Raw genomic sequence first — 26980 nt, 5'->3', positions numbered from 1 at the left:
TCTTGCATTTATTTTACATTTTTATTTCTTTATTTATTATTTATTATTATTATCCACTGATTTGATTTGTTAATATACTTGCTTTCTCAATTCTTTTGTAAATTTTTTATATCCTGTTCTTTTACAGAGATACACCAATTTAGTTGTGGAACAAGTGTTTGCTCGTCATCGAATACTTTGACAGAGTAGTGACCACCATACAACTTTGAAGCGTATTCAGTTCCGTTGTCATCGATAATCACGTCCAATTCGACGAATCCAGTGGCAACGTCTTTAGTGTCGACGAATGGCCATTCCGACTTTTCATTTACCATGAATGAGACTGCGTGTTTGTCGTCGCCGTACCATTTGCCTTCCGGTGAGAACACGGTGAATACGGTGATCCACCCGGACAACCAGGTCGGTCCCGATCCACCGCCGATGTGATTGGCAATGCAATTCCACCAATCGACAAGATCTTCGTCTAGAAAGCCATCGGCATTCACCGAATCGGTAAACCAGACATTTCCGCTCACCGAACGAATGAATTGATCGAGAATCGGCAGTAACATCGCCGACCATTTACTCATCAGCTTCTGCTCGCCGACGTCAAACTCCACCAGCCGCTGAGCTTTCTCTTTCAGTGATTTCCAATCTTCTACCGATCCAAGCATGGTTACTGCTGGCAATCCACAGCGCAGTGAGTATTTGAAATTATAGTAATTCTTCATTGTCGCCATGAGACAGACCGCTCCAACTATTCTATCGTTGTAGGTTGTCGTTGAGAATGATGGCATTGACCAATCTCTTATCGACGGATCTTTAATGTTGCGGGAAATCAAATCGGTCATTGCCAGAGTCATTTCGTCGTAGGGAGCATTGAATAGCGTCGCATTGGCAACAACCTCCAGATCTTTCTTGCCTTGGAAATCGACGAGTTTCTCTCGGAGCTGTTCAGAGTTTGCATTCAAATAGAATGAGAATTGTGTCATTATCGCTATCCAAACGTCGTCTGGTCTAATGACAAGCTTATGATGTTGGGAATACGCGTAGAAAGCTGATTGTACAAATGAATTTCTTCCAATGAAAAAGTGATTCTTCGCATCATCTGCTTCGATACTCGATTTCAATGGAACATACAATGGTTCCGGTACTTTCGCAACTTCATATTTGGATGTTGGTTTTTTTAGATGTTCGGTGTGGTTGAACTCACTGAGCTTTGAAACCTTAGAACGATCTTCTCTAATTTCAAATGTAGTTGATTTTACATCTGAACTTAAATTTTTATAATAATGTGACATATTTTTAACTATCTATTGTCTTTTTCTTTTTAACTATCAAAAATAAAAATAAAAAAATGATTATTTTTAAATAAACAAAAATCGATCTATCAGCATTCTTTCTTTAAAAATTCTAGTTTTACAAATATGGACTTTTTGTAACCAAAATTACCAATTAGATTAAATTTTAATTTTATTCTTGCATTTATTTTACACTTTTATTTCTTTATTCTTTCTATTTATAAGTACATTAAGAGTTCTCCTTTTTTCTCGAAAGATGTTCACGTATTAAATTAGCAATCTCAAAACAACCTCTTCTTTCAGCTTCCTCAATGGCCAAAATATCACTCTACTATCCTTTAGACAAATGAAACTTGACTGTATCTTTATTGTTATGGACTGCTGCGTGATATATTGCTGAACTTCATACACACTTGTTCACCTAGGTGGACCACAAAATAATAAATTATTGGCAATACTTTATTATACTTTAGATGTGTTAATAAAAATAAAATATTTTCTGTAAACTGATTTTGTTTCAATACTATACTTTTATTTTCCTTTTATTATACTGTTTAGCACATATGTGCTAAAGCAACAATCTTGGGATGTTGGTGATATTAGTCGGGAGGAGAATCTTGACTCTGACCTTTTTTCCATAGATTATAATGTAGGAAATCTGTAACTTCTGCACTGTTGAAATACGCTGAATTGTCTATAGCGTCCATTGTGAATACAGGTTTTGTGTTTGTTGCCGACAGATTCTCGTATAACCAACGAATCAACTCCAGTGATCCCGACATTGCAACTGAATCATAGTTGTGATCGAAATTGACAGATCGCCAATTCTTATGAATCCAATCGATTGTATCACAATGTATATTTGCAGATACGGAGTGAAGTAAATCGAAATAGGTCAATTGAATGTCGGAAGGTCTGTGATGTTCATTGATCCACTCGAGTATATTTACATGCTCATTTATTACAACCGATGTGATTACTGCTAGCCAATTGATATCTTTACAACCATCGTAGTTCTCAAGTACCCAGGTCAATATGTCGAGATTGGCTGACGAGGCAGCTGCTTTCACAACACTTTCATTCAGTTCCAGATAATGATTCCGATGAAGCCATTTCATTGTGTTCAAACCATTTGGTCGACCAGGCAACATTAAATATTTAGATGATGATTTGAATATCTCCAAATCATTGTTCTGGTTCATCCATTCCAACATATCTACGTTGCATTTATAAGCGGCTAAACTCATCAGGTTACAAGGTTTCAAACTCGTTATGATCTCTTCATCTATACTCTCTGAAATCAAAGCATAAAGATATTGTAGTATTCTAAGATTTCTAAAGTCAACTGACCACATAAAGTAATGTGAAATCTTATTTTTATCAAAGTCATGAACATTTAAGTACTGAATGAATAAATCAAGATAGTCATTACCAATCAATGCTTTTGGTGACAATATCAATCGATTATATCCAAAGACTGATGTATTATTAATTGTTAACAACTTCTTATTAATTGAATAAACTCGATTGAATATCTCATTTCTAATAACTGTATTATTAAAGACTTTTGAAAATAATATATTTGTTATATTATATGTTGACATCATTATTATTATTTGTTTTAAAGTCGAAACCAACAAAAAAACTCACTAAAAACAGTCACTTTTACTCTTAAATTTTTGAAATTTTTGAAACACTAAAATAATCTTATAAATAACCATCCAACCTATTGGCAAGTAAAAAATGAATGAATAAATCTATCAAGAAAGGCATATTATCAATTAATTATTTTTGTGATTCTATCAATTGCTAAAGAACCCATTTATTCTATTATGTCGGTTCATTGAAAATTAATATATATAGAATGCTCATTAAGGATTTCATTGTTCTTTTTTATTTTTCGAAAGATGCTCGCGTATCAAAGTAACAATCTCTGGATAGAGGTTTCTTTCAGTTTCGGCGATGGTAGTTGTAAACATATCACTCTCATATCCTTTAGACAAGAGAAACTCGACTATGTCTTTTCTTCCATTGATTGCTGCGTGATGTATTGCTCTACCATCACATCCTTCAGTCCGATTGTAATGGAGGAACTCTACAACCTCCAAGCTGCTGAAACGAGCGGCGTTGTTCATTGCCTCCAATGTGAATAAAGGCTCTGTGTTTGTTTCTGACAGATTCTCATGTAACCAACGTATCAGTTCCAACGATGCATACTGCGTAACTGGATCATAGTTATGATTGAAGTTGACAGCAGGCCAATTCTTATGAATCCAATCGATTGTATCACAATGTTCATGAGTACTGAGGTTAAATGCTATACCGTATAGAGTAGACAACTGGTGGTCATCAGGTCGATGATGTTCATTGATCCATTTGAGAATATGTACATGCCCATTTCTTGCAGCAGTCCTTGCCACCTCTGTCCAAAGCTCAGGATTAGGTTCATTAGGATTGCCTTTGTAGTTTTCAAGTACCCAAATCAGTGTCTCTAAATCACCAGAACCAGCAGCAGGATAAATATGGTTTTCATTCGGTTGCAGATGAAGATTACTCTGAAGCCATTTCATTGTATTCAAACCATTTGGTCGGTTTGGTAAAAATTCATAATAATTTGATGAGCATTTGAATATCTCCAAATCATTGTTCTGATTCATCCATTCTAACATCGCAATATTACATTTTAAAATAGCTGAACCCATTAGATGAGTTGATTTCAATATCTCTATGATCTCTTCATCGTTTCTCTCTGAAACCAAAGAATAAAGATATTGTAGTATTCCAAGATTTCCAAGCTCAACTGACCACCTAAAGTAAAGTGAACTCTTATTCTTATCTAAGCCATGAACATTTAAATACTTAATGAATAAGTCAAGATAGTCATTACCAATCAATGCTTTTGGTGATTCTATCAATTTATTATATCTATGCACTTTTGTAGGAATATTCTCTGACCACATCATATTAATTGTATAAACTTGATTGAATATTTCATTTCTAACAACTATATTATTAAATACTTTTGAAAATAATTTATTTGTTGAATTATTTATTGACATGATTATAGTTTTGAACAATAATCGAATTCTTTAAAATTTTGATTTTACAAAAAAAGAAACATCGCAAAAGCTCACTGGATATACGAAAATTGTGCAAAAAATTGCAAGTCTAATTAAGAACTCTTTCCTAGCTTTAAATTTGACAATCAATTCGAAAACCATTGTAACTTATGGAAAGTTTAACAGCAATAACAATATGAGCCAAATTTCAAATGGTAGTCACGATCACTAGTCGTCAATCGAGCTAGTATTTTCAAATTTGAAGATTTCTATTACTCCTAGCAACACTAATATTATATTATAGTAAAAGAAAGAACAATGATGATTGTTTATTTATCTTTTTCTTCTGTACTTTGTGGTCTTCTTGTGAAGAAATTACCACGAGAAGGTGTTGTTGTGCTTGAAGTCGGGTTAGACGACGATGAAGTGGAAGTAGAGGTAGAGGATTGAGATGAGGTATCTTTGGCCAATGCTCCAGAACTGGAATCACTCTTACTAAGGTTGGGTCTGAGGATACTACCCCAATTCTTACTGGAAGAGGATGATCCTGATGAACCAGAGGATGACGATGATGTTTTGATTGGTGAAGTGGTTGGTGATGTTGGATTGACTTGAGCAAGTGGTTTCAATTGTATCGATTGACGATTTGGATTGATTGGAGATGAAAGTGTAACGGATTCTCTCCAAGTTGATTTTCCAGGTGTTTGTGGTGCAACAATTGGTGATGATGTTGAACTAGATTGTTGTTGTTGTTGCTGTTGCTGTTGTTCTTTTTGTTGTAGCTGTTCCTTTTGTTGTTGTTGTTGTTGTTGTTGTTCTTTTTGTTGTGTTCCAATACTTATCGATGTATTATTGTTTGTATTTGACTTTTGGCTTGGTTTAACTTGTTTGAAGATATCCAGCTCGGTGCTGCTACTGAATACCGGTGTTTTGTAATATTGATCTTCATCGAGCGATTGGAAAGTGTTGGAATAGTTTTGTTGGACTGACAACTCGCGCTTGAAAGAGATGGAGATATCGTAGATCATTCTTCTTCTTTGAATGAATGGATGTGAGTTCTTGGTGTCACTGGTGGACAACTGTTGGAAAGCATTGACAGCAGTCGACTTGGTAACCTCGTGTAGTATATGCTTACTGACAATGATATCATCGTTTACGATTGGACCGAAACCAGTTGTCTTGTTGAAGACACCCTTGTAAGTCTTCACCCTAAACAACTCGGAATCCAACGGTGTAATAACGATTTGGATACGCGAGGAAATCGTCTCTAGCTTCAACTGTTCATATTGCTCGAGTGTTCCTTCGTACCAAACGATGACAACACTGTCTTTGCTCAGCAACTTTCGTTTGTGTTCGATGGAGGTACCTTGATTTGGCATGTGTGTTGGCACGTGGAATATAGTCTCCGTTGCACTGTTGGCATAGTAAGGTGCATACTTTCCGTGCATTCCTCGGGTGTCCAATCCACCGAGGTATCCTTTGTGAGTGGGCAGGTCAACCATCCAACCGAGCGAGCTTACATAGTCAATGTAATCCTTGGGAGTATCGCTTTCTATAACATTGCTATATACCTCCTCCTCGGTGGTATCGTTTTCCTTTACATACAACACTCCGACTCTGGATTGCAGTCGCTCCGGTACTTGATCGAGCGAGCAAATCGCTTGGTAGAATGTAACGGTATTCTCCATTTGTGAAACTTTTCCTTTGGATTCCAACGAGAGGAATCCAAGGTTGGAAAGAAGCAATCTTGAGTTTTGGAATTTACAATCGCCTTGGTAACGATTACCAACTTTGACTGCTTGCAATGCAATCTTTGGTTCCAAACCATAGTTTAGAGTTGATAGTACATCGCTTTCCGTTTTGATAAGCGATACAGTCGATCGTTGGAATATAGAATCCGATTTATTAGAGAGATAACTCTGTATCTCTGTGAAATCTTCTTGGTTGCTATAGTTGGCAGTGAATGGTTTGTGACCGTCGGTGCTGCTACGCGCTGGCAGCACTGACAGTGGTTTGTCTTCTTCCCAAGCGCCGGCGACTTCACTGTCACCAGCTGCTCTATCACCTCCGTTTGCCAATCCGTCGTTTTCATCCTTTGGTTTGAAAGGCAAATACGCCAAGTCGGCATTGATAACGTAACGACCCGATGAATCACGGATGATGATCGTGGTGTAAGGACCGTTCGCTCCAAATGGCTGATCAATCATTGTAATCAATGTCGCGTCATTAATCGAGTAGAAACGAATGCATTGTTCCACAGGGAAGTTGGGTTCGCCGGCCTGTTTGGCTTGTGCGCGGATCGACTCGATAATGTCGTCTTCCTTCCAGGCCGATGAGGTTTGAGAAGTCGGACCAAAGTTGTAGGGATTTGGAAAGTTACTCATTCTATTCATTATGGTATCGAATGTACATTGTGCAATATCTTTGATTCTCGATGGAATATGTGGATTGTTTGTGATTTTGCGCGTCTTGGCTGGTGTTGCCGACGCTGCACCGTTGGCGCCACTAGCAGTCGACTGACCACCGGATGAATTGGACGAGGAGGAAGATGATGTTGCTGGGCTGTTGGTGGATGCAGAGGCAGGTGGTTGGAGTGAACCAACACCGAATGGCGATGATTGCGATGATTGACCGCTGAGTGGAACGCCAGAGATTCCACCGCTTCCACTTCCGGTCGAAGCATTCGAGGAAGTTTCCTCGTTTGGATTCTTACCGCCAAGTGCAATAGTAAGTGCATCGAACAACATGTAAAGAGTGGAAGTGTCAGTCTTGTAGTTGCCATCAAAGATCCAACCACTGACTACCACCCATTGGCCAATGGTGTGTAGAGCCAGTACAATCAACTCTTCATTCTCGATGGAGATGGGTACTTCGCGTGACTTGAAAATGATGAATTTACATAGCTTTCTTACGACGGTGTGAGCCAGTTGCACAAACGTTGGGATCGATGCATGGTGAGTAGCCAAGACACTGAGCAACTGGAAGGCATGGGTGATAACTTCCGCTGGCCATTGTCCGGTGAACGACGTTGCCTTTTTCAAGATGATGTTGATGCTTGTGTTGATGAAAGCAACGGTCGAACTCTTACCGTCGGGCATCAGAGTGACATTGCGATGTTGATGCTCCAATTGGAACTCCAAAATGTACCAGATCAAAGTGGACAAGTTGGAAGGCGATGTCTCAGTGTTGAGCGACGAGAGAATCAAATGGGCGACATGTAGTCGAACGTCACGGAATACATTGAGATCCGGTTGGAGTAGCTCGTGCTTTCCAGTGACGTCCGATGGCAGTGGTGGGTAATACTCCATTGGACGCTTATTGAAAAAGTGGTAGAACTGAACGTTTTCGAAACGATTCGACAAACACATGATTTGTCCCAAGATTCTAATGGCGGAACGACGTAGATATTCACTCGATGAACCTGGAATAATCGTTAGAATACGTCCGAGTGCACGAATGTAAGATGGCACGAGAATACGGCAACCTGGAAGTTCTGTTGCCAGCAGCATCTGAGTGTGAATGATACCAGAGAAAAGGATTTTACCGTCGCACCAAAGCACCTCTGACAAACAAGAGTAGAAACTTGCCAGGTAGATCGGCTCAAACGAGATCTTTGCCGAGCAGATATGGAAGATGTTGGCAAGAATCTCTGTTGCAAGACTTACACCCTCGTCGAAACCAAAGCGAATTGTCTTGATTGCCTCGAACAACCACGAACCAAAGATAGCTAAAATCGAGTTACCGTCGTGAGTGGACGACAAGAACATAGTCACCATCTGGAAGATACCACTGATAGCAGCGGCAAAGATGTTTGGATTCTTAATGGCATTTGGATTGCCAATGGTATGGAGGATTCTATTCCACAGGTAAACAAGATAGTCCTTATCAATCTCCATTGAAATATCATCCAACTTCACAGTCATTGTTGTTTTAGCTTGTTGTTGTTGTGCCATATCGACGCTACTACCACTGCTGGCGACTCCGCCAATACCATACATCATCTGGATAAGTGGACCGGTCAGTGCCAAGCATGTCAGATTCCACTGGTGAATCGTTGGCATGTGGTGCAACCAGCCAAAAGCATACTTGTGCAGACTTGCCCAGAGCTGTGCGTTGCGTGTACGCGAGTGCAACCACACCTCGAACAACACCTTGAGAAGCAACGGACATATAGAACGACTGAGAATCTCGTCAGTTTTCGACGCGACACCAAGCGTACAATCGGTGACTGCCAGCAGGAGAGTTATCCACAGCTCAAAGGTTTGTGTGGAGAAGTTCTTGGAGAGTGCACGACCGATGTCCAAATACAGCTGCAACACCTTCTGGCAGAGGATGATATGAGTGTCCACCGCTTCTTTGGTGGGTGCAGGTCGCGGCTGGAATGTGAGGGTCAGGTGCTCGAGTATGCGCTGCATGTAGTACTCGTCGGTGTCCTCGGAGAGTGCTGCTGGTCGCGACTTGGCGTCGAACAACCAACGTTTGTACAACTCGATACACGCGAATATCGAAGGTGACTCCTCGAGAGGCAAGAGAAAACCTTGTTCAACAACCTCCATGATCCACGACAAGTGTTGTTTACTCGCCACAATGTTGGGCATCGATGTATTCGAGTCCAACAAGAATGAAGTCACAACATTATGAACCAATATCTTTTTCACTGACAATGGGAAATCTTTTAATATACCTGTATCTATAAATAAATATTTTTATAACTATTAATCTTTTTTTTCTTTTTTTTTTTTTTTTTTTTGCTGCTAAATCAAAAGATAAAAAGAAATCAACAAAACTTACTTTTCTCATTATCAATGAGGTTTAATGTGCATGCCCAATCTATAAACATTGTATTTTTAATATCTATCTATTGTATGTATTTTATGTATATCTTTAATTTTACTATTTAATTATCTTCTTTATCTTAAAGATAACATATCTATTATTATTACAAATCTATTAATTATATATAACTTAACCTTATTAAATTTATTCGTTCGTTATTTTACTTATTACTATTACTTAGATATAATATGATAAAATGAATGTTAAAGAATGAATATCAATATTATTTTATTTTATTTTTGATGTTGTTGTTGTTGATATTTAATAGTTGAAATTAATTTGATTGGTTTGATTTACAACTTATCTACTTTTCTGATTAATTGATTATTAAATGTGGTTAAAACAAAAAAAAAAAAAAAGAGTAAAGATGACGAAAAAAAAAAATCAAACCATTATAAATTAAAAGATTTTTTTTTTAGATGGAAAGCAAAAAAAAAAAACAAAAAATTCTTTTTAATTTGGTTTTGATGAATAATATCTTTGTGGTCTTTTCTATTTGATGTATGTGTTTTATTTAATCAGTAGGGTCCATTGTTAAATATCTATTTCGCTAGTTGCCAATCATTGATTTTCTCATATAAATTTCCCATATTACAATAACCATTTTTTGAACACCAATTTTTGATTGAAGATCTTTGAGAAATTGATTGAATCTTTCATATCATTGATAAATATATCTGTCCCTGTATTCTTTGATCTCGGGTTCGTTGTAGCTTGCCTACCCTATAATGCCGGATTGGTCTGTATCAAATAAGTTAGTAAAACATTAATTGAATAATGTACAGATGGGAGTCTTCATCTTTTACATCATTCGGTAATATCAGAATAATTTGTCGTAGGCATACAAAATCGGATCTAAGATGTTGAACATAAATTAATGACATACGAAATATAATAAAGAAGTAAATAAAATTTATATTAATAAAATTAGAAGCGTACCTATATTGGACTATAGTTCTCTTGATTAAAAAAATACAAATAAAATGTCAAGTATCCACTCATGGGTAGAACTTTTACAGTTTCGTACTAGAGTATGTCAGGGAAATGTAGAATCGAACCGACATGTGTCCAATCAGTTTTCAGTATCAGGCTCTCGAGTCGAAACGAATTAGGTTTGGAAAACTTTCAGATCAAGATTGAACTCTCACCGGTGTACTATTTCAACTCTAATCAATAAAAGAATTTGAATCATCTCTCACCTTTAAGACTTTGTTTATTATCATTCATTGAATCATTGTGATCAATCACAATTGGAGGTGAGGAAAGGATGTGAATCGAGAGTGGTTCTATTGTGATGAGAGATAGAATTGGAGGGATGGTTTGGATGAGGAATATATACATTGTCTTTATTGGATTGTTGTTGGAGACTACTGGATCAAAGTGCTCTGCGAGAGTTGGATGCTTCATCACGGGAGTTTTTGGTTGGCAATTTGTTGGATGGAATGCAGGTCTACAGCGTAGAATGGAGGAATAATGACACCTGGTGGCAAGGGTGGTGCTCCATTGAACAGTTCAACAGTTGGTATCTGGAGTTGGTAAAGTAAAAGACCAAGTGCATTACAAGGATTTTGAAGGTTGAGGGGATTGGCTGGATTGGCTACAGGTGGAGGAGGCCCAACTGGAGGCATGACACCTTCATAACCATGAGGAGCAGCATATCCTGGTGGAGATATGGGAGGCAAGTGTCTTTGGATTGTATTGGTGACATCCAAATGTGTCGTTCCACAAGAGATGATCCTGACAGGATTTGCTGCTGCACCATTCTGATAGTACAAAACAAGCATCGCAAAGTCTCCATTGTTTCTGGGATAGATCTTGACACCAATAACGATCCTAATTGTGCTTGGTATTGCAGCCACAGCAGGGACACCAGGAGCAGGAAGCACAGCAGCAACACGATCCATGAAATAGTCGAGGCACTTTTGATGTAACACTGGAAGTGATTGAGACTTGGCTGCTTCGATGACCAATGTTGGGTAAGGATTTCCATATCCATCTGCCGAATGATTGTTGGGGACTTTGGGTCGAAGAGGTTGCAAAGATTGGTCTGGCTCAGCATTTGCATGTCCTGGTTGGAGGATCAATGTCGCATTTCCTCCGGTGTGCAACAAATGTTGGTTTGGGAATGTTTGATACCGAATGATATCATTGATCGCATTGACAGTGTATGAATGCGCCATTGAGGGTACTTCATAGATCCATGCCCTTCCATCTCTAAACCATATCCTCGACTTGAACTCAGATCTCTGTCCATCCTTTTGTCTTCTTGCTATAAAAGTATTATGATTGATGGGTCCAAGTTCAACTCCTCCATCGGGAACATATCCTACCTGGATATAGATGAGGATGTTAGTGATATATTTCCCTGCAATATAATTGAAGTCATACTTGTCTCAAATAATCTATTTTGTTGGACCAACCTCTGATCCTGTTGACTGCATCAAGCACTTCCTGTTGTGTGTGATCTTCTGCTCCTTCAACATCTGTCAGTTGGGCTGTCATGGTAGGATTTGTTGTAGGTGTTGGCTCTGTTGACAAAGGTTCATTCGAGGTGTCCAGTTGGTGAGTCATTGTTTGATGATCACCTCTTTGTTTCTTTTGAATAGTGCCATCACTGCCTTGATTTGATCTCTTCAAATGAGTAGAAGTATCATCGCCTCCAAATACGCCTGTAGTTGTCATGACAAGAGTGTAGGAGACTCGTTATTTGGTTCAATGTGTACCAGATCTTGATTTGAAGATATTTGTGTATGTATTCCTTCTATTTGTACAACTATAAAGAGAATGATGATTTGTGAGGAATATAAATTATCACCTATCTTAAAAAAAATAAACAAATGATTGACAGAGTAAAGACCTATCTTTTCGACGAGTACAATACATCCCAAGTAAATATAATATAAAGCGCTTATTTAAATTCATTCATTTATTAACAATTATTTTTATTTTTATTGTTTTTTCACAAAATAAAATTATAGATTTTGCACCAAAGCTAAAGGAAATGGAAAAGTCAGATGTCAAACGAAAAGAAGTGTATAAAGCCGCCAAAATCAAAGCTCCTCCGAAAATGAAATGGTTTCACCGAAAGATGTAAGTAAAATGAAATTTTTTTTAAAAAAAGTGAAAAGCACAAAATTAACTTTTTTTCTGTTTCTATTGAGAATAAATCATTTTTGATCAAGAACACCTTTGCAAAAAGAATCTTATCTCAAACAAGAAAAATTCAAAATCTAAAAAAAAATTCAAATTTAGAAAAAAATATTTTTTTTATATTTTTTTATATTTTTTTTTTTGTTGATCAAAATTTATTCGTTATTAAATAGGATAGTGGTTTGGTTTGCAAAGCTCAAAAATCCCTGATTAATAATCAAACAAAATTGTAATATTAAAAAAATAATAGTAGTAGTAGTAATAGTAATAATAATATATAAATACGAAAATAACAATACAATATTTATTTTTAAAAGATAGATTTAGAAAAAAGATATTTTTAGTAATTTGACAGTTAAATAATATTTAAAATTCAATGTAATTATCATATTATCTTAATTAATTAATTTATTGATAATGTAGTTCACTTTAGTTGGTTATTTGTTAATTTAATAATAAATAAAATAATCAAAATCAAATCACATAACAAATCAAATCAGTCGCTTTCGCTATTGATTTATTATTAAAAAAAAAAAAAAAAGGTAGTGGTCTGTTTGGTTTGGATCAGTTTAGCTTGGTTTGGTTTGGTTTTGATAAGTTTAGTATTGTATGTGTGTGTTTGTTTGACACTATAGTCATTAGTCATTATTAAAACAAATAATTGTATCATAGTGGTGGTATTGATGATGTTTATTAACGTGCAAAATGAATCCACCACTACCATCAACAACAACAACAAATATCGTAATACCAACACCAACACCAACACCAACACCAACACCAACACCAACACCAACACCAACACCAACACCAACAACAACAACAACCAAACAAACACATATTATATTATATTACCAACAACACATAAACACACACAACCCCCAAAACCTATCAAACAAGAACAACAACTTAACATTCAAACAAACAAACAAACAAACAAATAACTAAATAGCTAATAAATAATGTGACATTACATTATTTATCATCAAATAAACAAACAAACAAACAGAACAGTTTGTTAACAAAATAAAATAAAATTAAAAATACGATTTGATGTTATCATAGTTGTAGTTGTAATTTTTATCAATAAAATTGGACAAATTTATATATACTTTCAATTAGCTGTTATAAAAATCATCATCATAATAATAGTAATAATACTTAATTTGTTGTTGTTGTTATTTTTAATTGTTTTTTTATTTAAATAGATTATAATTAATAAGGAAAAAGACAACAGTTTTGTTGTTTTTTTTGTTAGTTCCAAATAAAGTTATTGGAAATTTGAACTATAGTTCATTTCGAGGAGAAGAAAAGAAGAAGCTTCAATAATTTTTAATAAACCCGATCAATCAACTTTAACTTCTGCCTCTTTCATATTATTATCATCATCATCATCATAGTGTTTTTGTGTATATCATGTGACAGTCACATAACTTAACTTTAAGAATATAATATAATCAGATCAAATCAAATTAAAATCATAGAGTTTATTATTCTTTTGTTTAAATAGCAATAAATAAAGTAAATAGTTACTTATCAATCAATAAACAAAATTTAGATTTAAGTAAAAATACAAATACAAATATTAATAAAACTTTTTTTTTTTTTTTTTTTTTTTCAGAATTGTAAAATTAGTAAAAAGAAAGTAAAAAAGCAGAAGAGAGAGAGAGAGAGAGAGGAAAAAAGATAAGATAAAACGATGAAGAATATATTTAGAAGATCAGTTCAGATCTTTCACAAAAAAGATAAGGATAAATCAGGAAATAGCGATAGTGATGGAAGTTCAAGAGATAGCTCACGTGGTGGAAGCAACAATGATTTGAATGTCAATGGCATTCACAGTGGAAGCAACAGCAGTAAGAAGGATAAAAAGTCAAAGAGACACTCAAAGAACTACGATGCGAAACACTCGGATGTCTCGGCATCATCGGAATCACCACAATCCAGTTTGCGTGGTAGTCCAGCGATCTACTCACAGAAACAACAACAACAACAACCAATTCCACAGGTTATTGTTTCGAAACCGAGTGCACGTCGTGTATTTGGTGTACCACTTCACGAGGTACCGTGTCGCGACGACTCGAACGTGCCGATCATCGTCGAGAAGCTGGTCGACCACCTCGAGTACACGGCACTCTCCACCGAAGGATTGTTTAGAATTCCGGGTCGTGATGTCACCATCATGGAATTCGTTAGGTTGTTTGACAATTTCGAGGAGGTTGACGTGTCTTCGCTCGAGCCATACACCGCCGCCGGTCTTCTCAAGCGTTTCTTTAGAGATTTGCCAGTGTTTGTACCGCCACAGATCAACAAGATGGTCGCGTCTCTCTTTGTAGCGGAGGACGGCAAGAAGAAGCAGATCGACATGGAGATACTCGAGCGTCTGCGTTATCTCGTGCACTGTTTGCCACCCGTTCACTTTGAGGTGATGCAGTCGCTCACTTCTCTGCTCTCGAAGCTGCTACTGAAGAGCGAAGAGAACAAGATGACCGTAACGAATATCGCCATTTGTCTGGTGCCAACACTCAATTGTGTTCCCGCCATTGTAACATATCCCATACAGTATCACGACTTCTTCTTTAAGGAGCCGTTCGCCGAGCATCATGTGCCCTCGATGCGACCGGTTCTCAACAACTTCTTGTCGCTCGAGGAGAAGCCAGAGTTGGTCACAGAGATGCAGAAGCGATACTCGCGTTCGCGTCCCGCATCGATCTCCATCTCGGGACTGCTGCCTTCGAACCAGCCACCCAACCAACAATCATCGCCATCGAGCTCCACCATCACATCGACAACGATCACCTCGCCACACGACTCTGTAACACCAATCACCTTCACTGTAACAACAACCTATTTAGATCAACTGCAGCAGCAGCTACAACAACAGCAACAGATACAACAGCAGCAACAAGAACAACAGCAACAACAACATCAACACAACCTCGAAAGAAGAAAAGCAAAACTGACAGCCGAGGATTTACAATACCAACAGTTTATCGAAGAGAATCAATTCTTAAAGAATCAATACGCACAACAACCACAACAAATAAATCAACAACCATTACAACTTCAACAACAACAACAACAGCTTCAAGTTCCAAACGACAACAGTAGCAATGGAAGTAATAGTAATACCAATATCAACAAGTATTATCGTCGTAGTGTTGCATTTGGTACTGCCAATAGCAACAGCAATAGTATCAATAGCAACAACAATTTGGTTAGTGATGTTGCATCGGAATCGGGATTGCAATCACCGAATATGTTGAACAACAGCAATGGCATGATGATAAACAATAGTATTACCAAAGCGAATATTCAACAACTCAAGGAGAAGATCGATCGTTACTCAAAGGAGAAGATGAGAGAACTCAGAGAATCCACTCAGTCAATGTCAATGAGAAGAGGAGATATGGGTGCAACGTTGAGCAACCTCAATCCACAGGCTGCGGTGGGATCGTCGACCACTCAGACATCGACAACCTCTACCAACACCTCTGGTGCCATCGAGAAAGACAAGGAACGCGACAAACTACTACGATACAGCGTCGACTTTGAACGATTCAAAGAACGACACCAAAAAGAGATGGCCGAGAAGCGTTGTTCACGTGATATCTCACGTGAGATTGAAAGAGAGTTGGAGAAGCGTCTCAGTCCAAGAGAGAGAATCTCAATGTTGCTTAGCAACAACAATAATAATAATAATAATAACATTGGTGGTTCACTCTCTGGACAATCCAACAGAATTGGTGATCGCGAATCAAGAAGTTTCAGATACAGTGTTAGCAGTCAGAATCAATATAATCTCTCGAATATAATGAACAACGGTGGTGGAAAAACCTATGGAAATTCATCGCGCGACAGTGGAAATTACAACCGTTACTCCAAGGATTATAGATACTCACGCGAGTTGGACAACGAGGAGTTGGACTTCCTCTCACGTCAACAACGTTCACAAAGCTGCTTTGACGACAACATCCCGAGAAACGGCAGCAGCACTTCAATCAACAATAACTATGAAAACACACAATATCAATCGATTCTACTCGAACAAAAGTTGGATAAACTGAAAGAGACAATGAATAATATACGTACACAAAGAGACGATCGAACCTCGCGTGACTACACACTCTACATTCGCGATATGGACGAGCTGCGTGCATCGCTTGCCAAAGAGACAGAGACCTCTGAGTTCTTTGCCACCAAGAGTTTGGAGTTGGTCGAAAAACTGCGCAAGGAGGAAGAGAAGAATCAAAAGCTGATGGAGGAGATTCAGCTGATGGAATCATACTTTGCACTGAAGGAAAAGTTGAAGCGTTCCAAGCGTCATTCCATAAGCACCAAAGAGATACTCACAAGAAGTAGATCACCTACATTACCGACCAACATAACATCGACATCGACAACAACAACAACCAACACATCAAACAATAATATATCAGGATCACCAAAAGAACATATTTCATTATCAACATCATCATCATCTATCTCTACATCCTCATCGAATTCATCAACATCCAATAACGCTCAACTGAACAAAGATCAAATGATGAATCAACTTTTAAGAGGTGGAAATAGTTCGAGAAAACTTGTAAATCTAGTGCAAAACTAAAACTATACCAAATAAGTTGGTTGGTTAGCAGTCATCAATGTATACGAAATGATTGAATTGTCAATTCATTCAATTTATTTTTTTATATAGAAATAATAAAAAATTCTTATTTATACTAAAAAAACACTAATCACAAGATCAGTTTCTTCAAAAAACTTTACAAATTTAAATATGTAATAACCATCTTTACAAAAAAAAAGGCAACAAGTTTCTTTCATATTTCTTAAGATTCATATCAATTAAAACTAAAATGAGAATCAAAAATGAAAAATTCTCGTTTAATGGTTTGTTCAAAAATGGAGAGTGAAAATCAAACAAATAAACTAGTAAATCTATCACATTTTTTATTACGTAAAATAATTTGTTTTGTAGATGAAGATATTGATCGAATAGTTTTCAGTTTGGTTTGCAAGAGATGGTTCAACGATCGACATAGCTATCTAATATTCAATAAGATCAGTATTGCTGGAATTGATAATATCGAAATCAAACGAAATCATGAACACTTCAAACTACCATCCTATGATAACATCTTTTTAAAGACTATTCAAACAAAAAGTAATTGTTCATTGTTGATCGCTGATCCAATGACAGATTTACTTAATTTTAGGCATTATGATTTTATTGTAAAAAGTTAGTAACTTTTAAACCACAGAGCATTCGAGCGAGGATATTTATATACCAATTATACTAATTTAATAATTTCACAAACAGATATTACAGATCTTAAATGTATTCCGTGTTATATAAAAGAGATAATCAATTTATTTCCTCTTTCAGATGATCACTTCAAATATCTTTATCGTTTGTTATCGGAATCACAATCGGTCACATCTTTTTTGGGATGTAGTTCATTGGAACAAAAGCTACCAAACTCTATAAAGACATTGGAACTCACGAACAACTTTAAAGGAACTCTTACAAAAGAATCGATGCCTGATTGCTTAGAACTTCTCTTTTTTAGAAATGGATTCACTCAGAGGATTGAACCTGGTGTGCTTCCTGAGGGTTTGACAGAGATTACTTTCTCTGGTGAATACGAATGTGAATTTACACCAGGAGTATTCCCTTCAACTCTAAGAGTTCTTAACATTGAGAGTTACAGATTACCACTCCAACCTGGAGTCCTGCCAAACAAGCTTGAGAAATTAGAATACTCTGGTGCTAGAACTCATTTGGGTGCAGGTGTATTGCCATCATCACTCAAAATCATCGTTAATGTATCACCTTCTTGGATTCCAGAGCTAACTACACTATCCAACCTCGAAGAACTCTTCCTGAGAGACGACCCACTATATCGCGAGCTACTGACTCTCAACATGTCTCATCTACCTTCTTCACTGAAACTATTGCACTTTGATCGGCCGCATCCATTGGTAGGAACAATGCCCAACTCAATTCAAATTCTCAATTTTAACAAGTGTCCATTCAAATACGATGAATTGTTTCCATCTTCATTGCAATATCACCTTACAACATTGAAATACTATAATAATATGGGAATAGATCAAATTCCACCAAATGTAAGAGTGGATCGATTGGAAGTAAGTGGAGTGTTTTCCAAACCAATTCAATTACTACCATATAATGTGGAATCTATCTATTTACATTGGTGCAATTCGCCTTATTTGTATATTAATAGAATTCCTCCAGGTATCACAGAGTTGCGTTTGCCTAATTTTGGACATAATTCTATTTCGTTACCAAACACCATCGAAACTTTAGATATAGGTATTAATGATCTCTATAAATCGATAGATATGATTCCACCATCAGTCAAAACTCTTATCTTTACAAGTCGATCATCTTTCGAATTTCAATTTCCACAGCATTTTAGAAATAATATTACCAATATCTATTATAGAGGTATTGGTACATTTAATAAGGACTTTACAATCAGAAAGCTAAATGATCAAAGTTATTTGGTATATGGCTCTTCCAACGGATATCTATATGTTAAAATGTTTAATCAAAAAGATTTAAGCAATCTAATATCGATTATTACAAAACATGATAAATAAATTTTTTTTTTTTTTGGATAATATAGAAATAATTATAAATCTTTTTTTAAAAATTATTATTTACAAACCCTCACATTTTATTATTTCCTTACTAAAAATATATTTTTAATAAATATTTTTAAATATTATTTCATATTGCTATTGAATTATATTAAGATCAATCTTGTCACATAATAGAATAAAAGTGTGAACAACAAAGTATGAAATAACCACATTTAAATTATAATTGACTTTTTTTTATAGCCCATCATCTAATAAAATTACTTTATTATTTAATAAATTAAAAATGAATGTATGTATATTATTTATTTTTAAAATAACTTCAAAGTTTTAGTTGTTTATTATTTATTATTTGTAAATTAAAAAGTATAAAGTATTAAATATTTATTTTTTATTATTTATTATTATTTTTTGATTAAATTAAAGTGGATTTTGGTGATATATAGGTTCAGAGCATAATTAAATTTATATTAATGTCCACAATTGAAACAACTAATTTCATATCAAAGGTAATAGTTAAATAAGACATATTAAGAGTATTTTAATTTAATTAAGATAATTTTGATAAAAAACAGGCACATATTTTAGTAAAGAAAGCATTGGAATGTGAAGAGTTTGGCTTGATAGAAGAGGCAATTGAATTTCATTCGCAGGCTGCCAACTACTTTAACTTGGCTATTTTACAAACAACGAATGATCAAACAATCAATGCTTTGAAGATTCTCTCGCAAAATCATGCATCGAAAGCAAATGACCTAAGACAATATCACGAATTGACAATACTTAATAAATTACAAAATAACTCGAAAAATAATAATAGTTATCAATCATATAATCATTTTAATAATTATAATCATTCTATAAGTACAAGTACAACAGCGTCATCATCATCCATTATAAACTATGCTTCGCCTGTGACACCAACTACAGAATCTGCACTACTAAATAACAATGATTTCTATCCCAATTTGAATTCAACACCACCAACACCACCTACATCTCATAACCACTACAATGAATCCTATAGCAACTCCAGTAATACCAATAACAGTTCACCTCTTTCCAACTGGTTTGGTATAGAGAAACTAATGGATATATTACCTAAACCTCAAATTATATTCCAAAGGAATAAAAATAACAAAGATAATAATAATAATAGCAACAAGAATAATAATAACAATAGTGGTGGTGGCAATAAATTAGGAATTGTAGATGGTTCTTTATTAAATAGTTTCTATATGGTTGAATCGGAAAGAGAAAGAGAAAGTGAAAGAGATTCATTCGATCATTTTAGTAGTAATAATAATAATAATAATAATCAAGGAATGCTAGGAAGAAGTGATGGTAGTACGTGTAGTAATAGTAGTAGTAGCTATATAGATCAAAATTTGAATTGTAGTACGAGTAGTAGTATGATGGAGGTAGAGAAACTAGACAATCAAATAAAACTCCAACAAGAATTGAATTTGGTGAATCAAACAGTGAAGGTGTTAATCGATGAAAACGAGAGAACCGCAAGATACCTACGAAATATCACTCAAGAGAACATCTATTTGAAACGTTGTATCATACAGTTTCGTCAGGAAATGAATAGAGAACTCGAGAAAAAGACATCCAACTTAAAGTATTCCGATAATAATTTCAATAACCACAATAGTACTACTACTACTAATTATAATGATGATAACAACAATAATGATAGTGAAGTTTAAAAATAAAATAAATTATAATTCTTTATGTTTAAAAAAAAAAAAAAAAATGTTTCCGAAATTCATCCTAAAAACAACAAGCATCCAGATATAATTCTCTCTCTTCTCGTTTTCCAATAACAAACACCAACTATTTTTCATGATAAAAATAACCAACACACTGTACTGTTTTGGAACAAAAAAAAAATGAAAAATAGTGTTCATTTTTAGACCATCTTAAATTAATTCTGTTTCACATAAACTGAGTCATTCATGTCATGTTTTTTTAAATTAAAATAAAATCAATTAATTAATTTTTACGTTTTTTTTATTACCTGTTTTTAAATTATCATTATTTTTGTAACACTCTATATATATAATACACCAATTTTCATCATTGTCAAAATAAAACATCAACAACAGATCATTATCAGTATCTTCAATCTCATATTCAATTAATATAACATAATCATATAACACATTATAAATTAATATTTTTTAATCTTTTTTGAAAAAAAATAATTAATATTTTATCTCTACATATAATTATATTCATCTTATTTATCATTATCTATATCTATATAAATTAAATAAAATTAAAAATATTAGAATAAGAATTCTTTGATGTTTTTTTTTTTATATTATTTTAGTTTTTTAGTTTAGCATTTGCACCTTTTTTTTTTTTTTTTTGGATAAAAGGATTTAATATCAGTTTTTTTTTAAATTCTTTTTTAATTGTAAAAATATCTAGATCTATACATATCTAGTAATAGTAGTATCTATATAATTAAAAACATATAAATATCAAAAGATGTTTTTAAAATCACATAAAAGAACACCTTCTGGTAGAAACAGAATCGATATCACTCTGAATGTAGAGAAGATGACCAGTGAAGAGAGACTGAGCCGACAGCTACATACATCGGTGAGACGTAGTCCGACCGGCGAGAGAGATCGTTTGTTCGAGTGGTTTCTGGTGATTGGTGCGGAGCGTAAGCTAACGGAGCAGTCGTCGTCTCCACCACTACAAAGATCGTCAGAGTTCAACGTTTCACCACCGCCATCAAAGCATCAATCACTCTCGGCTTCATCTCCAAATAACTCACCATCTGGATCATCGGCATTTAAATTCCTCTCACGGTCACCTCCCCCACCACCCAAAGAGACGAGAGTAGAGCGTGACCTTCCAAAGATACTCTACCAGTATCCACCAGATCGTTCACTCGGCTCGATCAATGTATATGATTTTCCATTCCCTGGCGGAGTGCCACTCAGCTATCAATCTCTAGGTGCATCCAACACCAATCTATTCACACTTCTTTGTTCACAAAATCATTTAAAAGAACCTGAAGATTCATTCGGTATGTAATTAAATTTGTTACAATCGTTGGTTGTAGTAAACAACTTACTAACTTTGCTGAAATTATAATATCTACATGTAGTGTTTATGTTGACAGACGAAAAGAAAGATGTTTTATATGGCGTTTGTACGTTTAAATCAGCAGAGGTTGGGCATAGAATGAATGATATCGATATCTATGAAGATTCAGTCTTTAATATGAAAGATACAATAGTTACTGCACCCAAATGTTATGTCATTCTCACAAAGTATCCATTCTTTTCACTGCATTTCAACATTCTCAATTCCATTCTAAAGATTCAACATATGCAACAAGTTGAATTGTTTCAAAGTTATTTAGTTTCCTTGAGAAAACCTTCGCCAATTCGTGAATTAAAAGAGAAGGAACAACAGCAACAGCAACAAGCTCAACACCAGCAACATGTCATTCAACAACCAATTATTAGTATAACGGTTTCAAGTGAACCACCACAACAACAATTGAATGGTAGTGGTGAAAGTATTTCATCTTCAACGGCGGCAACAACAACCACCACAACAACAACAACTAGCACTACAATCATCACCACACCACCTAGTTTAACTCCACTTTACAAATCAACAGATGGAGATATTTCAATGACAACACCACCCTTACCACCACAAACAAATCTATCAGCATCAGCATCATCATCCTCCTTATCGACACTCCAGATTCCACATAACATCAAAGCACCAGACACACCAATCAGAGATCTAATTGAATATTTCTATCAGCAATCAATACCTAAATCCGGAGAATCTATCAAATATCAAATCGATTCACTTGGCAGAAGCATAGAGTTTAGAAGAGAAATCCTTTCACATAAAGATGCAGACTTTAGTGGCTACATCATCGAGTATGGTTTACTGATTACTCTACAACTTTTATCACATGCTGCAATCATTTCCATCCTAAACTCTATACTACTTGAAAGAAAAATTGTATTTTATTCGAAATCACTTAGAAATTTAACTTCTGTTGTGTAAGTAGCGGTAATTCATCGATCATTCAATAGCTATTTGTTATTAACATAAATATTCATCTATCTATATTTAGATTTACTATGGTTTCACTTATTAAACCATTTGTTTATCAATCTGTAATGCTACCGATTATACCAGATTCACTGAGAGATATTTGTAGTGCACCAGTACCCTATATCGTTGGTACCTGCTCAAAGAGTATGATTGACGAGGTGGATTTGACAGAGACTATCGTTGTCGATATCGATCTGAATAAGATTATTCATAAGGCCAAGGTACCGGATGTACTGTTCCCCAGCTCCAATGAAATTGCCAACAAGTTGATCGATGCTCTCAAGTCATTAAAGATGCACATGGAAATCAGGAATGCACACAACTACTCACCGAGCGAAGGACAAGTACCGATACTCAATGCTCTCGTCACATACATACAATCACATTTCGAAATCCTATTTGAAAATTTCAACAGACATTGTGTAAGAGATGTTTCTCAATTGAAACACGTATCGGTTTTCGTCAAGGAGACTTTTGTAGAGGTAGAGTTTGAAGAAGAAGTCGAAAGAAAATGGATCAAAGAGTTTATGTTGACACAGATATTTTCAGTTTATCAAGACAAAAAGTTGCGACAATCTGATGGTGATGAAGAATTGTCTTCTTCATCAGATAACATTACAGCTTAAACACTATATTTATAACTAGATTAGCTAAAAAATAAATGATTAGATTATTATTTAGTGTTTTTTTTATACATTATTATTATATATTTTTGATTTCATTGCATTCCTTAGTTATTATTATTATTATTATTATTATTATTTATAAACGAATAAATCAAAGAGATGCTGATTTCTTTTCGGATTTTCTTTCTTTAATTGGTACGTATGGTCTTGATTCTGGTCCGGTGTAGATTGCAGATGGTCTGATCAACTTGTTGTCCGAACGTTGTTCGATGATGTGAGATGCCCATCCTGTGGTTCTAGAGATGACAAAGACCGGTGTGAAGAAGAGTGTTGGAATTCCAACTTGGCTGTAGGCAGAGGCAGAGTAGAAATCGAGATTTGGGAACATCTTCTTCTCACGGAAGACAACTTGTTCGACACGTTCACTAATCTCGAACAACTTCATATTACCACCTTGTTCATTGGCCAAACGTTTTGACCATTCTTTAATAATTGGATTTCTTGGATCACCATTTCTATATACACGATGTCCAAATCCCATAATCAATTCTTTCTTTGCTAACATTTTCATAATCTATAATATAAACAAAGAAATGATGAATCAATTAAATTAGATTGAGATTTGTTATTCAATTCATTCATATTATTGTTGTTAAGTATAACTTACACCAGATTCAGCATCATCGGGTGATGAGTATTGAGCTAAAAGATGCATGGCAGCTTCGTTGGCACCACCGTGGAGTGGTCCTCTCAGAGTTCCGATGGCAGTGCAGATCGAAGAGTAGAAATCAGTGAGTGTAGAGGTGGTGACACGTGCGGCAAATGAGGATGCAGCGAGATCATGCTCTGCGTAGAGAATGAGTGATACGTCAACGGCACGCACATGCAATGCCGATGGCTCCTGACCGTCGTAACGCAACAACTTCAAGAAATGCTTGGCAGTCGAGTCCTCTGCGAGTGTCAAACAGTTGATTCTCTTACCGCTCGATACCCAGTGGTGCCAGTAGAGCAACATCGAACCAAACGAAGCAATCAAACGATTGGCGATTTGGAATTGGTTGTTGGTCGGTGACTCTGGCTCCAATGTACCCAAGATGGAACAACCGGTTCTCAGGACATCCATCGGGTGTGCCGACGCTGGGATTCTCTCGAGACAATCTTTGAGAGCACCCGGAATATCACGTAGTGAACTCAAGGTTCTGCAGTATCCCAAGAGCTCCTCTTCAGTTGGAAGATAACCATAGATAAGCAAGAATGCAACTTCTTCAAATGTTGAATTTGCAGCCAATTCTTTTTTGTTATAAAAAAAAATAAATAAATAAATTTTTAATTTAACTTAACATTGATTGTGAATCACACACAATTTTATTGATTTATACCTTTTATATCATATCCACGATAGTTTAAACCAGCACCTTTTACACCAACAGTACAGATGCTTGATTTAGCAACATAAATACCAGCTAGACCTTTGGAATATTCTTCTGCACTACTCATTATTTATCTTTTGATATATTTAGATATAGAATTATAGATATCTAGTTTTAATAGTCAAATGATTTGACAAAATTAAATTTAATGACTAATAAGTGTGTTTTTGATTTTTTTTTTTATCATTTGTTTAAACCCCAATAAAAAACATAAAAATTGAATAAAAAAATATAAAATGAACAACACAAATTAGGGGTGTTTGTTTAAAACGAAAAAAAGATATTTAATATTATCTTATATATTTACATATAATAATTTGTTTTTTAAAATTTGTTGTTGTTTTTCATTTTCTTTAAAAAGAAAGTCAAAAAAAAAACATAAGAAAAGTAAAAGAATATTGAAATTGAATTCAAATTTTGTTACTATAAATAATAAATATATATCAATTTTTTTTGAACCATCAGCAACTTCATAATAATTCAATCAAATTCACAAACAATTTTTGTAAAGTTGTTTTGATACAAACAAATAATATTATCTTACTTTTTTTTATTTTTATTTTCTATTTTTTTGTGTATTAATAAGTTAAAACTATGTATAAATCAGGATTAATAAGATTGTTGTATTCAGATGGTATTCATGATGTTTTGCATCATTATAATATCGCCAGGTTGAATTATGTTCAGAAACAGGTGACCGACAAACTCTACGTTCAATTCATTGATTTCAAGCCGTTCTGTAAGATGCCACCAACACAAATACAGTATATGCAACAACCACTCTACAATGACCTGAGAGTAGCAATCAACTTGCTAGTCAAATCGATGAGACAACCAAATGTTTCGCTTGTCGAAGACCTCCAGATGCCAGTGTTGAGCAAGCACATCACTCAGCTGAAGCGATACGAAGCAATCTTGGACACCTACTACAAGGTTCTCTACGGTCTAAACATGAAGTTGGACGTCACTATAATGCCACACATTGCCAATGCGCAGTTGTTGGCAAGCCAACCGAACGCCGCACAACCATTGCAATCCACCCCGTTGGAACAGGAGGTCGATGCCATCTTTGTCGACAAGATCGACTATGACTTTCTGGCGGCGAACAGCAGCAGCGAACAGTCACTGTCGTCGTCGCTCTCACCAAAGATGAAAATCATCGAAACACAATCGAGTTATCCAACCGACTTTTATTACTCTAGCTACGATATCGGCAAGATCGACAACAAAGAGTTGTTCACACCACCATTCAAGGGTGCAGTACTCGGTGGAACATTCGACAGAATCCATCCAGGTCACAAAGTTCTGCTTTCGATGGCAGCACTGCTCTGTTCGGAATACATGGAGATAGGTGTCACCGATAACACCATTTTGAAATCGAAAAAATACAGTGAGCTGATTGCTCCATTCCAAGAGAGATCGGATATCACCTATAAATTTATGAAACATTTAAATCCATATGTTGAATATAATGTAACTATCAACAACAACAACAACAACAACAATAATAGTTAAATATGAATGATTTAATACTAATTAATAATGAATTGTATATGTTTTCCAGATGTTAAGATTATTAGAACCATATGCAAATACAAAGGTTAGCAATCGGTTGGAAGTTATTATTGTATCACCAGAGACAAAGAATACGGCGTTGCACATCAATGAAGAGAGAGTTAAAAACAATTTGAAACCACTTGAGATCTACGAGATTACCTATTTCGATGGTGTCGATCAAGGCTCGGATTTCAAATTGAGTTCATCATACTTGAGAGAATTGGATTATAACAAATTACAAAATAATAAGTAACACTTTAATAATATTTTAATAAGAAATATAAAATAAACATTTACTATTAACA

At 35.3% G+C, this 26980-nt stretch overlaps 12 protein-coding genes across 12 annotated transcripts; 6 read left to right on the top strand and 6 right to left on the bottom strand.

The window, feature by feature from the left end:
* Positions 1-86: 86 nt before the first annotated feature.
* PPL_05519 (DUF4419 domain-containing protein) lies at positions 87-1280 on the bottom strand (the record flags this gene model as incomplete). The annotated part of the gene is made up of 2 exons (XM_020576398.1): positions 87-1056; positions 1120-1280. The coding sequence occupies 2 exons, from the start codon at positions 1278-1280 to the stop codon at positions 87-89; spliced, it is 1131 nt and encodes a 376-aa protein (XP_020433647.1).
* A 599-nt stretch (positions 1281-1879) lies between these two features.
* Positions 1880-2884, bottom strand: PPL_05518 (ankyrin repeat domain-containing protein; the record flags this gene model as incomplete). The annotated part of the gene is made up of 2 exons (XM_020576397.1): positions 1880-2343; positions 2410-2884. The coding sequence occupies 2 exons, from the start codon at positions 2882-2884 to the stop codon at positions 1880-1882; spliced, it is 939 nt and encodes a 312-aa protein (XP_020433646.1).
* Positions 2885-3160: 276 nt separating this feature from the next.
* PPL_05517 (uncharacterized protein) lies at positions 3161-4339 on the bottom strand (the record flags this gene model as incomplete). Its single annotated transcript, XM_020576396.1, has 1 exon — positions 3161-4339. One exon carries the CDS (start codon positions 4337-4339, stop codon positions 3161-3163), a length of 1179 nt encoding a protein of 392 aa, XP_020433645.1.
* A 329-nt stretch (positions 4340-4668) lies between these two features.
* Positions 4669-8292, bottom strand: PPL_05516 (GTPase-activating protein; the record flags this gene model as incomplete). Its single annotated transcript, XM_020576395.1, has 1 exon — positions 4669-8292. The coding sequence occupies one exon, from the start codon at positions 8290-8292 to the stop codon at positions 4669-4671; it is 3624 nt and encodes a 1207-aa protein (XP_020433644.1).
* Positions 8293-10114: 1822 nt separating this feature from the next.
* PPL_05515 (uncharacterized protein) lies at positions 10115-11857 on the bottom strand (the record flags this gene model as incomplete). The annotated part of the gene is made up of 3 exons (XM_020576394.1): positions 10115-10134; positions 10725-11505; positions 11564-11857. The coding sequence occupies 3 exons, from the start codon at positions 11855-11857 to the stop codon at positions 10115-10117; spliced, it is 1095 nt and encodes a 364-aa protein (XP_020433643.1).
* Positions 11858-14024: 2167 nt separating this feature from the next.
* On the top strand, positions 14025-14749 carry PPL_05514 (uncharacterized protein; the record flags this gene model as incomplete). The annotated part of the gene is made up of 2 exons (XM_020576393.1): positions 14025-14363; positions 14603-14749. The coding sequence occupies 2 exons, from the start codon at positions 14025-14027 to the stop codon at positions 14747-14749; spliced, it is 486 nt and encodes a 161-aa protein (XP_020433642.1).
* Positions 14750-14999: 250 nt separating this feature from the next.
* gacT (RhoGAP domain-containing protein) lies at positions 15000-17030 on the top strand (the record flags this gene model as incomplete). Its single annotated transcript, XM_020576392.1, has 2 exons — positions 15000-16913; positions 17025-17030. The coding sequence occupies 2 exons, from the start codon at positions 15000-15002 to the stop codon at positions 17028-17030; spliced, it is 1920 nt and encodes a 639-aa protein (XP_020433641.1).
* A 167-nt stretch (positions 17031-17197) lies between these two features.
* On the top strand, positions 17198-18955 carry PPL_05512 (uncharacterized protein; the record flags this gene model as incomplete). The annotated part of the gene is made up of 3 exons (XM_020576391.1): positions 17198-17567; positions 17715-18478; positions 18764-18955. 3 exons carry the CDS (start codon positions 17198-17200, stop codon positions 18953-18955), a joined length of 1326 nt encoding a protein of 441 aa, XP_020433640.1.
* Positions 18956-19241: 286 nt separating this feature from the next.
* PPL_05511 (uncharacterized protein) lies at positions 19242-20667 on the top strand (the record flags this gene model as incomplete). Its single annotated transcript, XM_020576390.1, has 2 exons — positions 19242-19251; positions 19511-20667. The coding sequence occupies 2 exons, from the start codon at positions 19242-19244 to the stop codon at positions 20665-20667; spliced, it is 1167 nt and encodes a 388-aa protein (XP_020433639.1).
* Positions 20668-21454: 787 nt separating this feature from the next.
* PPL_05510 (DENN domain-containing protein) lies at positions 21455-23688 on the top strand (the record flags this gene model as incomplete). The annotated part of the gene is made up of 3 exons (XM_020576389.1): positions 21455-22004; positions 22086-23007; positions 23082-23688. The coding sequence occupies 3 exons, from the start codon at positions 21455-21457 to the stop codon at positions 23686-23688; spliced, it is 2079 nt and encodes a 692-aa protein (XP_020433638.1).
* A 151-nt stretch (positions 23689-23839) lies between these two features.
* PPL_05509 (citrate synthase) lies at positions 23840-25185 on the bottom strand (the record flags this gene model as incomplete). Its single annotated transcript, XM_020576388.1, has 3 exons — positions 23840-24262; positions 24356-24978; positions 25068-25185. 3 exons carry the CDS (start codon positions 25183-25185, stop codon positions 23840-23842), a joined length of 1164 nt encoding a protein of 387 aa, XP_020433637.1.
* A 527-nt stretch (positions 25186-25712) lies between these two features.
* PPL_05508 (putative pantetheine-phosphate adenylyltransferase) lies at positions 25713-26928 on the top strand (the record flags this gene model as incomplete). The annotated part of the gene is made up of 2 exons (XM_020576387.1): positions 25713-26591; positions 26683-26928. The coding sequence occupies 2 exons, from the start codon at positions 25713-25715 to the stop codon at positions 26926-26928; spliced, it is 1125 nt and encodes a 374-aa protein (XP_020433636.1).
* Between the last annotated feature and the right edge of the window lie 52 nt (positions 26929-26980).

The sequence above is a fragment of the Heterostelium album genome (assembly GCF_000004825.1).
Source record: "Heterostelium album PN500 unplaced genomic scaffold PPL_contig12, whole genome shotgun sequence".
Classification (NCBI taxonomy): domain Eukaryota; phylum Evosea; class Eumycetozoa; order Acytosteliales; family Acytosteliaceae; genus Heterostelium; species Heterostelium album.
The sequence above is the reverse complement of the archived record's forward strand: the minus strand, read 5'-3'. Positions and strand labels throughout refer to the sequence as shown.